The 13,416-nt window shown below is 58.4% G+C and overlaps 1 protein-coding gene across 1 annotated transcript in view; it reads right to left on the reverse strand.

Moving 5' to 3' along the window:
* SLC6A3 (solute carrier family 6 member 3) overlaps window positions 1-13,416 on the reverse strand; it is a 36,902-nt gene that overhangs the window by 17,691 nt on the left and 5,795 nt on the right. Inside the window, exons 4-6 of the mRNA XM_079918192.1 lie at window positions 9,821-10,046; window positions 5,462-5,600; window positions 3,661-3,795 (exon numbers count right to left, since the gene is read on the reverse strand). Of these exons, the coding sequence (XP_079774318.1) occupies window positions 3,661-3,795; window positions 5,462-5,600; window positions 9,821-10,046 (500 nt within the window). The remainder of the gene's footprint in view (window positions 1-3,660; window positions 3,796-5,461; window positions 5,601-9,820; window positions 10,047-13,416) is intronic.

Consider the following 13,416-nt stretch of genomic DNA (forward strand, 5'->3'; position numbering starts at 1 on the left):
AGAGCCTGAAACACAGGGGGCTGCGTCTTGTTGCAGGACCTGCGGTTTCTCATTACTCCAGCTGGTGAGGGTTGGTCTGGCCCGTGACCCTGGTAACAGCAGTAATTTATGAAAATGCTGTGTGACGTGCGTGCCTCAATCAGACACGTGCCCACCAACACGCGCTCTGTCCTTCCCATGGGAGCACATCGTGAGTGCAGGGTGAGTGCCTGGTGAGTGCATGGTAAGTACACAGTGAGCGCGCGGTGAGCGCACGGTGAAAGCACGGTGAGCACATGTGAGTGCAGGGTGAGCACGCGGCGGGACGTGAAGAAAGCCCTGTGGAGCTGACCGTGGCTCTGACACTGTGCGCTTGCTGGGGGTGGCACAGGTGACATCCGGGTGCCAACACACATGACAAGTGAAGGCCTGCAGTCGATACTGGACCAAGGAGGTATTTTGAAAGTCAGACACGACCCTCTTGGTCAGGGTGATGTGGAGACCAGCTGGTGATGGCGATGTGGGCCCCCCTTGGCCCTGCATAGCCTGGGGCAGGGATGAAGAGAGTGGAAGCCCACCCTGGGGGCCTGGTCAGACCTGCTGTGCCGGAAGGTCCTGGGGGCTGTCTCCACAGCCCGTGGTGCAGGCCTGTGGGCCGAGGTCCTCAGGCAGTGACTCCAGAGCTCCCCAGCTGGAGACACAGGGCAGCTGGCCTGAGTGTGACTGAGTGAGGGGGCTGGACGTGGAGCCCACACGCCAGGACCAGTGGTGCTCGGTCCTTCGGGGAGCACGCCCGGTCTTGGGGTCACCCCAGCACTGGGGACAGCGTTTCCCAGCTCAAGGCCTAGAGTGGCCGGGTGGGCAGGGGGCCGAGGGGTCCCCTCGTGTTGGTCACCAGCCAGCTCGTCTGGGCAGGTAGCTGCGGACAGGAGGCGGTGTCGCCGGGGGGCTCCTATCTCCTCTCAACCCCAGGTCCTCACAGTGGGCAGCGGCCACCCCAGAGTCTTTGCACGTGCAGCTCACCCATCGGGTTACGCCTCCCAGCCATCTGTCCAGGCCTTTGCTCACTGCCGCTCCTAGGACCCAGCTCCAGACCCAGGCCACGGTCCACCCTGGGGCCCGCCTGGGCAGCCTCTCAGAACTGGCCTGGACTTGCCCTTCCTTTACTTCCCGTCCTCCTCTCTCCTGCTGGCATGGAGCCCTCCCGGACAGCACTCTGTCCAGCCCAGACCCCGCCTGACGCTGGAGCAGCTCCACGAGAGCCGCAGATGAACGGCTGAGAGTCTGGACGGCCTGAAAGGGCCGGGCCTCTGGGCGCCACTGAGGACAGTGGCGCTGACCCCGAAGGCAGTCCCCTTCATCCCCATGGGGGTCTAGCAATGGCCCCAGGCCGCAGGGCAGCCTCCACGTCAGAGCAGCACAGGGTCCCCGCTGCCAGGGGCACAAGAAGGGACGGAGCCGACGGCTACTTCCGCCCCATCCGCTTGCTGGCCCGGCCCTCAGTGGAACCTCTGCTCCCACCCGGCCCGGACCAGTGAGGACCTGGCCAGGCCCCTCCCTGTGGCCCCTCTGGACTGAGCCATCATGGCTGAACCCCCAGGGGGTGGGCAGGGACAAGCCTGGGACGGTGCTGGGGCCCTGCACCCCGATCTGGGCCAGTCCCCAACCACATCCCCTTGGGGCCTGTGGGACCTGGCCCCCCACTGCCAAGCCCCAGGGGAAGGGTGCCGGGGCCGCTCAGTCTCTGAGGGAGGCTGTCCTGAGCCTGGGAGAGGGTGTACAGGCAGCCGCTGGGCCCGGAGCAGTCCTGGGAGGACGGCTCAGGACGGCCGCCCAGCGGGTGAGGCCCAGGCCCTGCTCTGTCCTGGAGGACGTGGTGCAGAGTCAGCCAGAACCCCACGGGGGCACCAGGAACGGCCCCAGCCTCTGCGCTGGGGACTGCATAGACCTGTCCTTTGGGGACTGTGGTCTCCCAGGAGCCCAGTGCTGTGGGCCTGCTCTGTCCTGGTCTCTGCTCTTCCCCTCCCTAGCTGACGGGACTGTTAGAGGCAGGGACACTCAGGTCAGGTCCAGTGCTGTTGTGTCTCCGTCGCCCACCACCTACGCCTGTCCTTCTGTCATCCATCTGTCATCCACTGCCTGTCTGCCTATGATCCATCATCTGTCCACTGAAATCTATTATCTGTCTCGTCCATCTGCCAATCTACCTCGCTTGTGACAACCACCGGTTCCTACTTTTCTCTGATTTCTTCACACCCCTGGCATCTGTTTTGCGCACCCTCATGCCGCCTGTCCTTCCTGACGCCCCACTTCTCTTTGACTTCCAGATCACGCCCAGCTGGCCTTGGACGCCCAAGGCCACCTCCTCCTGCCAGCACCCCCCAGCTGCCACGGGCTTTCCTGAGGACGGATGCCCTGCTGACCTCTCAGCTCCCCGGGCTCGGCTCTGCAGCTGTGGGGCCCCGGACCCGCTGCTGGACGGACTCTGCCTTTAGCTGTCCGTGGAGACCCGTGTGCTGCCCTCCCAGCCTCGGTCCTCGGGTGGGCTGCCCGGCTGGTGCCCTGCTCACGGCTGCCCTCGCCTGTGTGCTTGTGGGGCCGAGACCGTGGGGCTTTCCTCTCGCTGCCCCTCGGCGCCCGACCTCCGCCCCGCCAGCGCCCCCCGTTCCCACGGTTCCTGGGGTCGGAGCCACGTCTGCCTCCCCTTCTCGCCCTTCCTGCCCACTGCTGCCCCAGGCGGTGCTTCCTCCGGCCCGATGAGCCCCACAGCCGACCCTCTCACAACCTGGCAGCGTCAGGCCCGGGCCCCACGCCCTCGCCCTCGTGCTGCTCCCGGTAGCTCAGCCTCCCTGGGTGGCCACTGGGGCCCCTCCCTCTGCCCAGTCTAGTCCACCTGATTTTCCAGTGACCCTGCCTCCCGCCCAGCCTCCCCGCATCTGGGCCTGTTTCCCTGCGATGCTGCTGCCCCTCTCTCTCTCTCTCTCTCTCTCTCTCTCTCTCTCTCTCCCTCTCTCTCTCTCTCTCTCTCTCTCTCTCTCTCTCTCTCTCTCTCTCTCCACCCACCGCCGCCCCGCCATTGCCCGGCAGAGCCTCCTCTCTTCATGAGGTTGTCTTCTCATATTTCAACCCAGAATTACTTCTTCCTTTGCTGAAGAAACCTGCAGCCTGACTGTGGAGTAAGTTCTGGCCACGATGCGGTCACATCGCGCCTTTATGCTGGGGGCGCCGGGTGCTTGACCATCAAGGTCTGGCTCCCCGAGGGGGACCCTAGTTCACGCAGCCTCAGCCCAGCTCCGAGGATGCATCCGGGGCCAGAGCTTGCGGCTGCGATCCAGCTGAGCGGCAACAGCCTCGGGCACAGACCGGGCGGCCCCACAGGTGCTCATCCCAGGAGCCGGGAGCGTTCCTCCAGGGAGAGCACGGCCCACGGCGAAGAGGTCGAGAGGCAGCCGACTCCCGCTCTCTCCCTGCAGAAACCTGGGTGACCTGTTCCCCTAATGTCCTTACTCTGGTCCATTCAGCTGCTTGCTGTGCCCACACGGCCCCTCGTCACCTGGACAGGGAACTCTGCTCGGTGGGCCCAGCACACAGCAGGGGGAGTGAGCCTTTGGGGTCTCCTGCCTGGGATGTAGAGCCCCGTGACCCACAAGGACTGGGGCCGCGAGCGGAGGGCGCACTCACCGAGGCCTCGCAGAGCCGATGGAAGTCCACGCTCAGGTACGCTCTGATGCCGTCCACGGCCCCAGGGAGGGTGACGCCTCGCAGGAGCAGCGCAAAGAGGACCACGTACGGCATGGTGGCCGTGATCCACACGACCTGGGGAGCGCACAGTGTCACCAGGCCGCACCGGCCCCCGGCCACCCTCATGGTTTGTGCTCAGAGAGGGGGACCTCAGACTGGGAAGCCCGGCGCCCAAACAGTCACAGGACACCAGCTCAAAAAATGCCTCCTGGAGCGAGACTGTCCAGTGCCTTCTATCCTGTATGTTGTCTTTCCCGGGGATTAAAATGGACAAACAATTTGGCAAGGAAGGAGCCCTCCTTCTCTGCACTTGGGCTCTGGCAGGAGGCAGCATTGGCTGAACTCCTGATGAGGCAGATGTGAGTGATTTGCACTGATTGTGCAAATGGGCACCTGGCTCACTTGTGGAAGATGGACTCTGGGCCGCGGGGGAAGTGGAGGAGAGCCCCTGTGGCCGTCGGAAGACCCTCAGGCGCTGGAGAGCCACTGCAGGTGTGAGCCCGAGGGACGGGGCTTTCTGGTCATCGTTGCTCTGGGCGCCCAGATAAGGACCAAAATATTTCCATCAGCAAAAATATTTTGTTGTGCTTGTCTTCACGCTGAAAGCACTCTCCTGACATCATTCTTCAACCACAGCCACCTGTCCCAACCCACCACGGCCACCTGTCCACTCCCAACCCACCACGGCCCACCTGTCCATTCCCAACCCACCACGGCCCACCTGTCCACTCCCAACCCACCACGGCCACCTGTCCACTCCCCAGCCCACCACGGCCCACCTGTCCACTCCCAACCCACCACGGCCCACCTGTCCACTCCCAACCCACGACGGCCACCTGTCCACTCCCCAGCCCACCACGGCCACCTATCCACTCCCCAGCGCACCACGGCCACCTGTCCACTCCTCAACCCACCACGGCCCACCTGTCCACTCCCAACCCACCATGGCCCACCTGTCCACTCCCCAACCCACCACGGCCCACCTATCCATTCCCCAACCCACCACGGCCACCTATCCACTCCCCAACCCACCACGGCCCACCTGTCCGCTCCCAACCCACCACAGCCACCTGTCCACTCCCCAACCCACCACGGCCACCTGTCCATTCCCCAACCCACCACGGCCACCTGTCCACTCCCCAACCCACCACGGCCACCTATCCACTCCCAACCCACCACGGCCACCTGTCCATTCCCCAACCCACCACGGCCACCTGTCCACTCCCCAACCCACCACGGCCACCTATCCACTCCCAACCCACCACGGCCACCTATCCATTCCCCAACCCACCATGGCCACCTGTCCATTCCCCAACCCACCATGGCCACCTGTCCACTCCCAACCCACCACGGCCCACCTATCCATTCCCAACCCACCACGGCCACCTATCCATTCCCCAACCCACCACGGCCACCTGTCCATTCCCCAACCCACCACGGCCACCTGTCCATTCCCCAACCCACCACGGCCACCTGTCCATTCCCCAACCCACCACGGCCCACCTATCCACTCCCAACCCACCACAGCCCACCTATCCATTCCTCAACCCACCACGGCCACCTATCCACTCCCAACCCACCACGGCCACCTATCCATTCCCCAACCCACCACGGCCACCTGTCCATTCCCCAACCCACCACGGCCACCTGTCCGCTCCCAACCCACCACAGCCCACCTGTCCACTCCCAACCCACCACGGCCACCTGTCCGCTCCCCAGCTGGCGAGCCTTGCTGCCTCACCTTCCCAGAAGTCTTCACTCCCTTCCACAGGCTGAAGTAAAGCAGGACAATGACCAGGACCAGGCAGGATGCAAGCTGCCACCGGGGAGGGCCCAGGTCGTCGATGCCCTGGCTCTCGTGGAGGTGCAGCACGCCGCGCCTGGAGAGGAAGGAGAAGGGGTCCTGGGGGGGCTGCCTCCCTGCCCAGACTGGAACAGGGGGCTGCACTTGTGCAGAGACCCGCCCTCCCCCACTCGGCATGGCAGCAGGGACCTGGCCTGATGGAGACCCCCACCCCTCGCCCCCCACCCCAGAAAGGCCAGGACCCCGGCCTTAGTGGAGACGCAGGGCCCACCCTCCAGGTGAGCAGAGCAGGTGGGCCACCGCACGCTGGGAGCCCACAGAAGCCCAGCCCTGGCCCAGGGCCACACGGTCAGGAGAGAGTAGACTGTGATAACTTAGAGACGCAGATTGCAGACCCTGTAACAGCCACTAAAAATGAAGACAGAGAGCTAGACGGACTTCCCTGGTGGCCCAGTGGTTAAGACTCCACGCTTCCAAAGCCGGGCCACGGGTTTGATCCCTGGTCGGGGAGCTAAGATCCCACATGCCGTGTGGTGTGGCCAAGAAAACAAAACAAAACAAGAAAAGAAGAGCTAGAGCTTATTAGCAAATGGAGTAGGTAAAGTGGAAGCCAAAATAATTAACTAATTCCAAAGCAAATAAACAGAGGAAACAAGAAACAATGAACCGGTGGGACAAGCAAGACGAAAGACTAAGCCCTAACCATACTGATAATTATTGATTGGAAACACTCTAATTAAAGGACAGAGATGGTCATAGTGAATAAAAAAGCAAGAACCAACTCTGTGCTGTCTGAATGAAACCCACTTCAAATATGATACATACAGGTTTAAAACATAAGGATGGAGAAGGTATCCCATGCAAACACTATTCATAGGAAAGCTGGAGTGGCCATATTAATATCAGACAAAGCTGACATCAGAATGAGGAACAGGGACTTCCCTGGTGGCATAGTGGTTAAGAATTCGCCTGCCAATGCAGGGGACACGGGTTCGAGCCCTCCTCTGGGAAGATCCCACATGCCGCGGAGCAACTAAGCCTGTGCTCCACAACTGCTGAGCCTGCGCTCTAGAGCCCACGAGCCACAACTACTGAGCCCGCGTGCCACAACTACTGAAGCCCGCGCGCCTAGAGCCTGTGCTCCACGACGAGAAGCCACCGCAATGAAAAGCCCACGTGTCGCAACAAAGAGTAGCCTCCACTCACTGCAACTAGAGAAAGCCCGCGCGCAGCAACAAAGACCCAATGTAGCCAAAAAAAGAAAAAAAAAAAAAGAATGAGGAATGGTACCAAGAGGGACATTTCATAATGGAAAAGGGCTCAATTAAAAGATTTGATAAACATGTGTGCACTTTAGAACAGAGCTTTAAAATACATGAATGAAGCAAAAACTGATAGAACTGTGAAGGGAAATAGGCAAACCCGCAATTATAATTGAGATTTCAACACCCCTTTCACAGTAACTGATAGAACAAATAAACAGTAAGGATGTAGAAAACTTGAACAGCACTAGGAGCTGACAGGACCTAGCCAGCTTGCCTACCCAACAGCAGCAGGATACACATTCTAAGTGCACGTGGAATACTTACCAGGATAAACCATATATTGGACAATATGACAAACCTCAGTATATTTAGGAATAATGAGGTTTTAAAATATATTATCTCACCAAATCGGAATTAAATTAGAAATCAATAACAGAAATATATCTAGAAAACCTCCAAGTATTTTAAAGTCAAACAACAAATTTCTAAAAATCTCCTGGGAATCAAAGAAGAAATCACAAGGCAGATCAGGGAATACTTGAATACACAACATACTAAACGTGCAGGAGGCAGCTAAAGCAGTCTCTTAGAGGCAAGTTTGTAGCTTTAAATATATCGCGTTCTAATTTATAGTAGGAAGTAGGTGAAGGTGGTTTTAATAAGTGTTTATGGAGTTGAGGGAAATTTAACACTAGTTGGAGTTACAGGGGCCAATCTTTTGGGGTTTCCGAAGCCCACATGCACTCTGCAGCACTCACAGCTTTACTACTTCAATGATTATAGTTATCCTGGAATTTCACGGTGGGATGTGAGCTCCCTAATTACATGTGCCTTCAAGAACAGGTAATGCTTTCCACAAAGATCCGCTTTATAAAGTGGGTTTACATTCCAGAAAACCCTTGCAGACCTGACACTCAGTGGGGCCTGTCTCAGGGAAACCCAGTCACCACCGTTAGTGAAATCACCTGGCGTGTCATCAGTTCAGTTTAATAACTCATCGTGTCATTAATGATCTATGACTGCGTCGTAAACCTTCAAAGGCCCCGCCTTTGTCCCGGGGTCACCTCCAAATACGGTTGGACATCTGCTCCTGCTAACAGCCCTTTACGTGGAGGGTTCAGGCAGCTTTCCAGCTCAATCTTTCTCTTCCAGACTTGGGATTTCCAAACAGACTTCACTAGTGAGCTCTTTTTTTTTTTTTTAATTCACCTATCACATATGTTTCCTTCTAGCATTCTTAATAATAAATCATTGACTAATCAGTTTTTTTCCCTCTATTTTTCTCACCTGAAAAATCATTTAGTTAAATCAACTCTTTCCACACCTCCCAAACAAAAGGTAAGTATCCCCAAATGGCCTCACCTGACACATTTGATATCTCTTAAAGCTTTCTAAACATTCTAAATTGCACCAAAATCCATCTTAAAATTGCAAAAGACACGCTAGCTTAAAAACTTAGCCATCGTTTTGTTGGTGAAATGATAACTTAAACCCAACTCTAGCGAGAGCTGATTCTGCACGTCTGTCAGTGGTGGGACGGGTGGGATGCTCCCAGGTGCTCGCCCACAGCCATCTCTGCTTTCTGGTGCAGGGGTCCCCACCCCTCCCTCTCTCTCTTCTGGTCCCCCATCTCCCATCACACACGAAACCTGAGAGCTGGGCCACTGGTGAGAGTACTTGCAGCCCGGGCTTTGACCTGTCCATGAGATGCTCTTAGGTTTGGGAAATGCAGTAATGAACCGGCTGGCAACAAGCCCCTGAGAATGCACAGGCAGCTCTGATGAACGCTGTGCTCTCCTCTACTGGGACGAATCTATCATCTCTTGCTTGTTTGTCGCTCTGTGTCCTGCCCACACACTCAGGTGACAGGGCCTGGGTTTCCATTTCTCACGGGTACGTCCGCATTGGTGTCTTTCAGGCAGATCTAATGGGACCCATCCCAGGTGGACTCTCGTCTCCAGCCTGTCCTCTGAAACCCGCTCGCCCCCTCCTGAGAGCTCCTGGAGACCCAGACCCTCACGCCCCAGCTTTGGACTCTCCCTCCTCCGGGCAGGCGGGTTCTCAGTGGCCCCTCTCTTTCCCGCTTTGCGGAACCTCCCTCCCTGCCCTCCCCAGACTCCTTCACTCTCTAATCCCAAACTGCCCAAAAGAGTATCTTCCAAAAAATTAAACAAGTCCCATCACACACAACCCTCGTCCCCACGCTAACCATGCGCTTCCTAATAATGCCTGAGAAAGGCACCCCATCCCTCCGGCGGTCCCCCCAGGCCCCCCAAACCCCGCCTCGCCCCGTTCCTGCCCATCGCTGCCACTTTCTGAAGCAGCCAGTCCTGGAGATACATCCCCACGTGTGGCGGGGATTCTAGAGCAAAGGACTTAGACCCTGAGTATCTGCAACACGCAACTTCAGATGCTGAATGTCTGCAGGTTCCATGAACATCCCTTGCCCTTCTGGCGGTGTCACTCCTACCCCCACACGACAGATTCTCCCAGTGCCCGAAGGCTCAGTTTCTCTCCTGCACACCTGCTGTCTCACCCAGCTCCACAGGCCCCGGGAGTGGGACGGTGCCTTCCCTCAGGGAAGACCTCGGGCAACTGTCTGATGGTCCTGCCTCCGGCTGGAGGCCGGGCCATGAGCGGAGGGAGAACGGGGAAGGTGACTGGGAAAGGGGAGCCCGGCCCCCTCTGGAGGCGGTGCTGCAGCCCCCGGAGCCCAGCCCCACACGCCTCCTCCCTGCGGCATCTGCAGGGTCACGGGCCATCCCCCCCAACAGACCCCAAAGGGCCGCAGGGAGCAGGTGGGGCAGCCCATCCAGTTTCCCTTCCCTGCGAGGTCTCCCTGCAGGAGCCGTGCTGAGCTGCTAGAGGTGGGGTCAGAAATAAGCCCACAAGAGCCCAGAGGAACGGGACGCGGCACTGGCCAGGGAGGGGTCCTCCCCACATCCTCGGGAGGCAGCAGGGGCGGGTGGCTGGCCCGGGTCCCCCTCCCCACCCTCGGGGGTGTCATCAGACCCCGAGGCCCCCCACTTACTCAAAGTACTCGGCGGCAGGGGTGGTCCTGAAGGTGTCATTGGGGTCAGGGCTGGAGCTGGGGGCGCGGGCGTCGGAGCAGCGGGGGCTGTTCCAGGTGTGGTTGCAGTGGGTCCAGGGCAGCTCCGTGGTGAAGGAGGAGAAGAGGTAGTGCAGCGCCCAGGCGATGATGACGTTGTAGAAGAAGCCGATGTAGAGTGAGATGAGGATGACCGTGTAGCCCACGCCTGGTGGGGAGAGCATGGCCCCATTAGCAGCTCACCCTTGCCCCTCCCCTCATGGGTCGCAGCTCCACCTGGGCTGTCCTGAAACCAGGCAGCGCCTTTAGACACGCCAGAAGACGAGGGAAAGGGTGGGTCCCAGACTTCGCGTCATGGTCAGAGAAGGGGCTGCCCACTTCCAAAACCATCCGTGGCCCTTGACGTCTACCCAGACATGCAGGGCTATCCAGGGACGCCCTGGTACAGCCAGGTCACCCGCAGACATACGGGGTAACGGAGGGCCATCCGTGGCTGTCCACCAGCACTCACAGCCAGTCCGGGTCATCCAGGCTCACTTAAGGTCATCTAGGGCCACGCTGGGTCACCCAGGGCAACTCAACCCAGGGTTATCCAGGGCCGCTGGCCAAACAAAACCATCAGAATCGTCTGCAGGCACCCAGGCCCAGCCAGGGCCATCTAGGAACACCCAAGGGTACAAAACATCACGTCGACAAAGGCCACCCCAAACCGCTCAGGGTCACCTAAGGCCATCCAGGGCCACCCATGCCAATAGGGCCATGAAGGCCATCCAGGGTCACCCAGGGATGCCCAGTGCCTCCCAGAGCCATGCAGGGCCACCAATGGTCACTAAGGGATAACTAGGGTCTTTCACGCTCTTCCACAGCCATCCAGGCTCATCCAGGACCACCCAGGGCCTCCAAGACAATCCATGCCTACCTGGGCTACCTAGAGCTGTCCAGGGCCATTCATGGCCACCCATAGCTAACCATGCCCCTCTAGGCCACTCAGGGCAAACAGAGTCAGCTGGGTCTACCCAACATCACCCAGGACCATGCATGACCATCCAGGGTCTCCAAGGGTCGCCTATGACCACGCTGGGGCCCCCAGGGCTTGTCAGAGTTCCTTTCCAGGATCACAAGCCCTGGAATTTGTTGACGGTCCCTGAGGGGCTCCTGGCTCCTGGAGCAGAACAGAGTGGTGAGCAGTCTTTGGAGACGCGACATCCTGGCTGTGGTGGACGGACGGTCTGGCAGTGAGACCTCTTCCCTATTCAGTGTTGGACGAGCACTGTCAGGTCCCGTGACTGCGGTTGACTGTAACAGGCTCCATGCAGAGTTCTCCTGTTTCAGCATTCTTTCCCGGCGTTGCTGCTAGGACTAGTTTGGGCTCTGACTGTAACTTCACTGTCTTAGAACCTGGGGGGCGCCCTGCCCCGTCTTTCCCGCCTGTGTCCAGGGAGGAGCTTGCCTTCAAGCTGACGTCTTCGCGGAGTGGCTTGGCTTGTTTTTTATGGGTCTAGCCCTTAGGAGAAGCTATTTTCCTGCTCAGGACACTTCATTAAAATTCTCTTTCCTCTTCTGAAAGCAAAAAGAGAGGGACTACAATTTACTTATGTGTAGATATTAAACAGATACAGTATCAGGAGTGATTTATTTAAAAGCAAACAGTCCCTGGTATGTGGTCCCTCTTGGAAAACACGCTCAGTAGCAGTGATGGCAAAACCCAAACTGTCCCTTCAGAAGGCCTTCTGCAACGTGGACTCATCAATGTGAAATGACTCTTTACTGCACTTCTGCTCCCTGAGCTCCTTAGGAGAGGCTGGCTGCCCGTGAACTCGCCCCGGCAGCCACGTCGGCGGGAAGTGCGGCACGGAAGGTGTTCCGCGGTGGTGAGCGGCTGTGGGTGCCCGCCCGGAAACCTTGGGAAGGTGACAGCGCTGCCCACCAAATCCTCCGCTTGAAGTTGGGGGAACTCAACGGAGCCTGTGATCAAACGCTAAAGCAGGTTCAAGCCGGGGTCGGAGAGCGAGCTGCCTCCGCTTCCGGTCCTTCAGAACCCGCCGCCGTGTGGACAGCCCTCCGCGGGGCAGGCCAGGTTTCTTGCTGTCACAGCAGAGGGACAAGGGTGCCCCGGGCTGGCGTGGCTCCTAGGGCACGTGGGCTTTGCCCCATCAGACGCAGCACACCAGCCCCGGAGGGTCCCCCATCCAAGGGCGCTGCCGTCCAGCTGCCCCAAAGGCCTGCGTGAAGGAGCGATTTCCTAGGGATGTGGCTGTGAGCGCCAGCCATTCTTTCGGTCCCTCTGAGTTCTGTCCTCCAGGACCACAGAGCCCCAGGAAGCCCTGGCCCTGCGCTGCCCAAGGGCAGCCCCTCACCGACCCTCCCTTCAGGTTCTTCCTTTCTGTCACTTAAGACCCAGCCACAGGAAATCCACTGCGCTGTTTGCTCTGAGAACGCTCCTGTTCAGTGAACGATCAGGGTTCATACGTCATCACATACGCTAAATCAAGCTCCACCCGATACGTTTCTTCTATCGTTCTGTGCCACGGGAAACGTCCCTCCCAAGGAGGTGGCAGGCTCGGTCCCCTCTAATACTTCCAGTGAAAATAGGAATGAAAACTTGATGTGTTCCTCTTTTGTCCTGGAGGCTCAAGACCGAGTGTGAGTTTCGATCACAGCTTTTAAGGTCAATTTTCTTAAATCTCAGTTTGTTCAGTATTTTTAATATTAACTCTGCATGCATTTTGTTTTCTTTCAAGCCACTTAAAATTCCTTTTTAGAAAGAGGGAGAGTTTGGTAAACCACACTAAAATATTACTGACCACAAAATATAATAAATTATTTGATAGTCGCTAAAATAGGTGCTTTCCATGCCGTACACACAGTGGGGGTGATCTTAGGCAATTAACCAGACAACCTGAAACGGGGCATCCTCGGGCCTCAAGAGGGACAACAGCCCCCTCCTCCACCACTAAAGCCAGGTCACTCCAGAGCATTCCCCGAGCTGGCTTCAGCAGGAAGAGGGGGTCGGGGCCAAAGAGTAATTCCAGGACCCCAGCTGGAGGACACGCCCTGATGCGGCAGCTCCCATTCCTTGCAAGACTCATGGGCAGGTCTTTGAAGAAAACAGGAGAGAATTCCTCCGCTGTGGGTCTGAGTGCCTTTCGTATCTACTTGGTGTGTGTGTGCCTATGTATGTGCATGTGTGTGTGTGTGTGTGTGTGTGTGTGTGTGTGTGTGTCTATGAGAGAGGGGGCAGGGGGAAGAGAGGGGCAGGGACGGAATGAGAGGGAGAGGGGAGACAGAGACAGAGGAAGGAGAGGGAGGGAGGGAGGGAGAGCTGGGAGAGACCCCGTCCCAGGCCCCGTGGTCACACTGGCTGCCCTCAGCATCACCGACAGCCTCTGGAGGGACAGTGCCGGGGACCAAGGACACGGCACGGCCCTCTGAGGGCCCTCGCCCTGACCGTGGGCGTCACTGCCTGGCCTTCTCGGGTTGATCTCAGTGCTGTCAGGCCCATGGAAGGACTCCCGGGTCCAGGGAAGGGAAAGACGGGGAAGAGGGCTCCCCGGAGAGCTGGCTTCCCTTCCGCAGGG

The sequence above is a fragment of the Stenella coeruleoalba genome (genome assembly GCF_951394435.1).
Source record: "Stenella coeruleoalba genome assembly, chromosome: 3".
Lineage (NCBI taxonomy): Eukaryota > Metazoa > Chordata > Mammalia > Artiodactyla > Delphinidae > Stenella > Stenella coeruleoalba.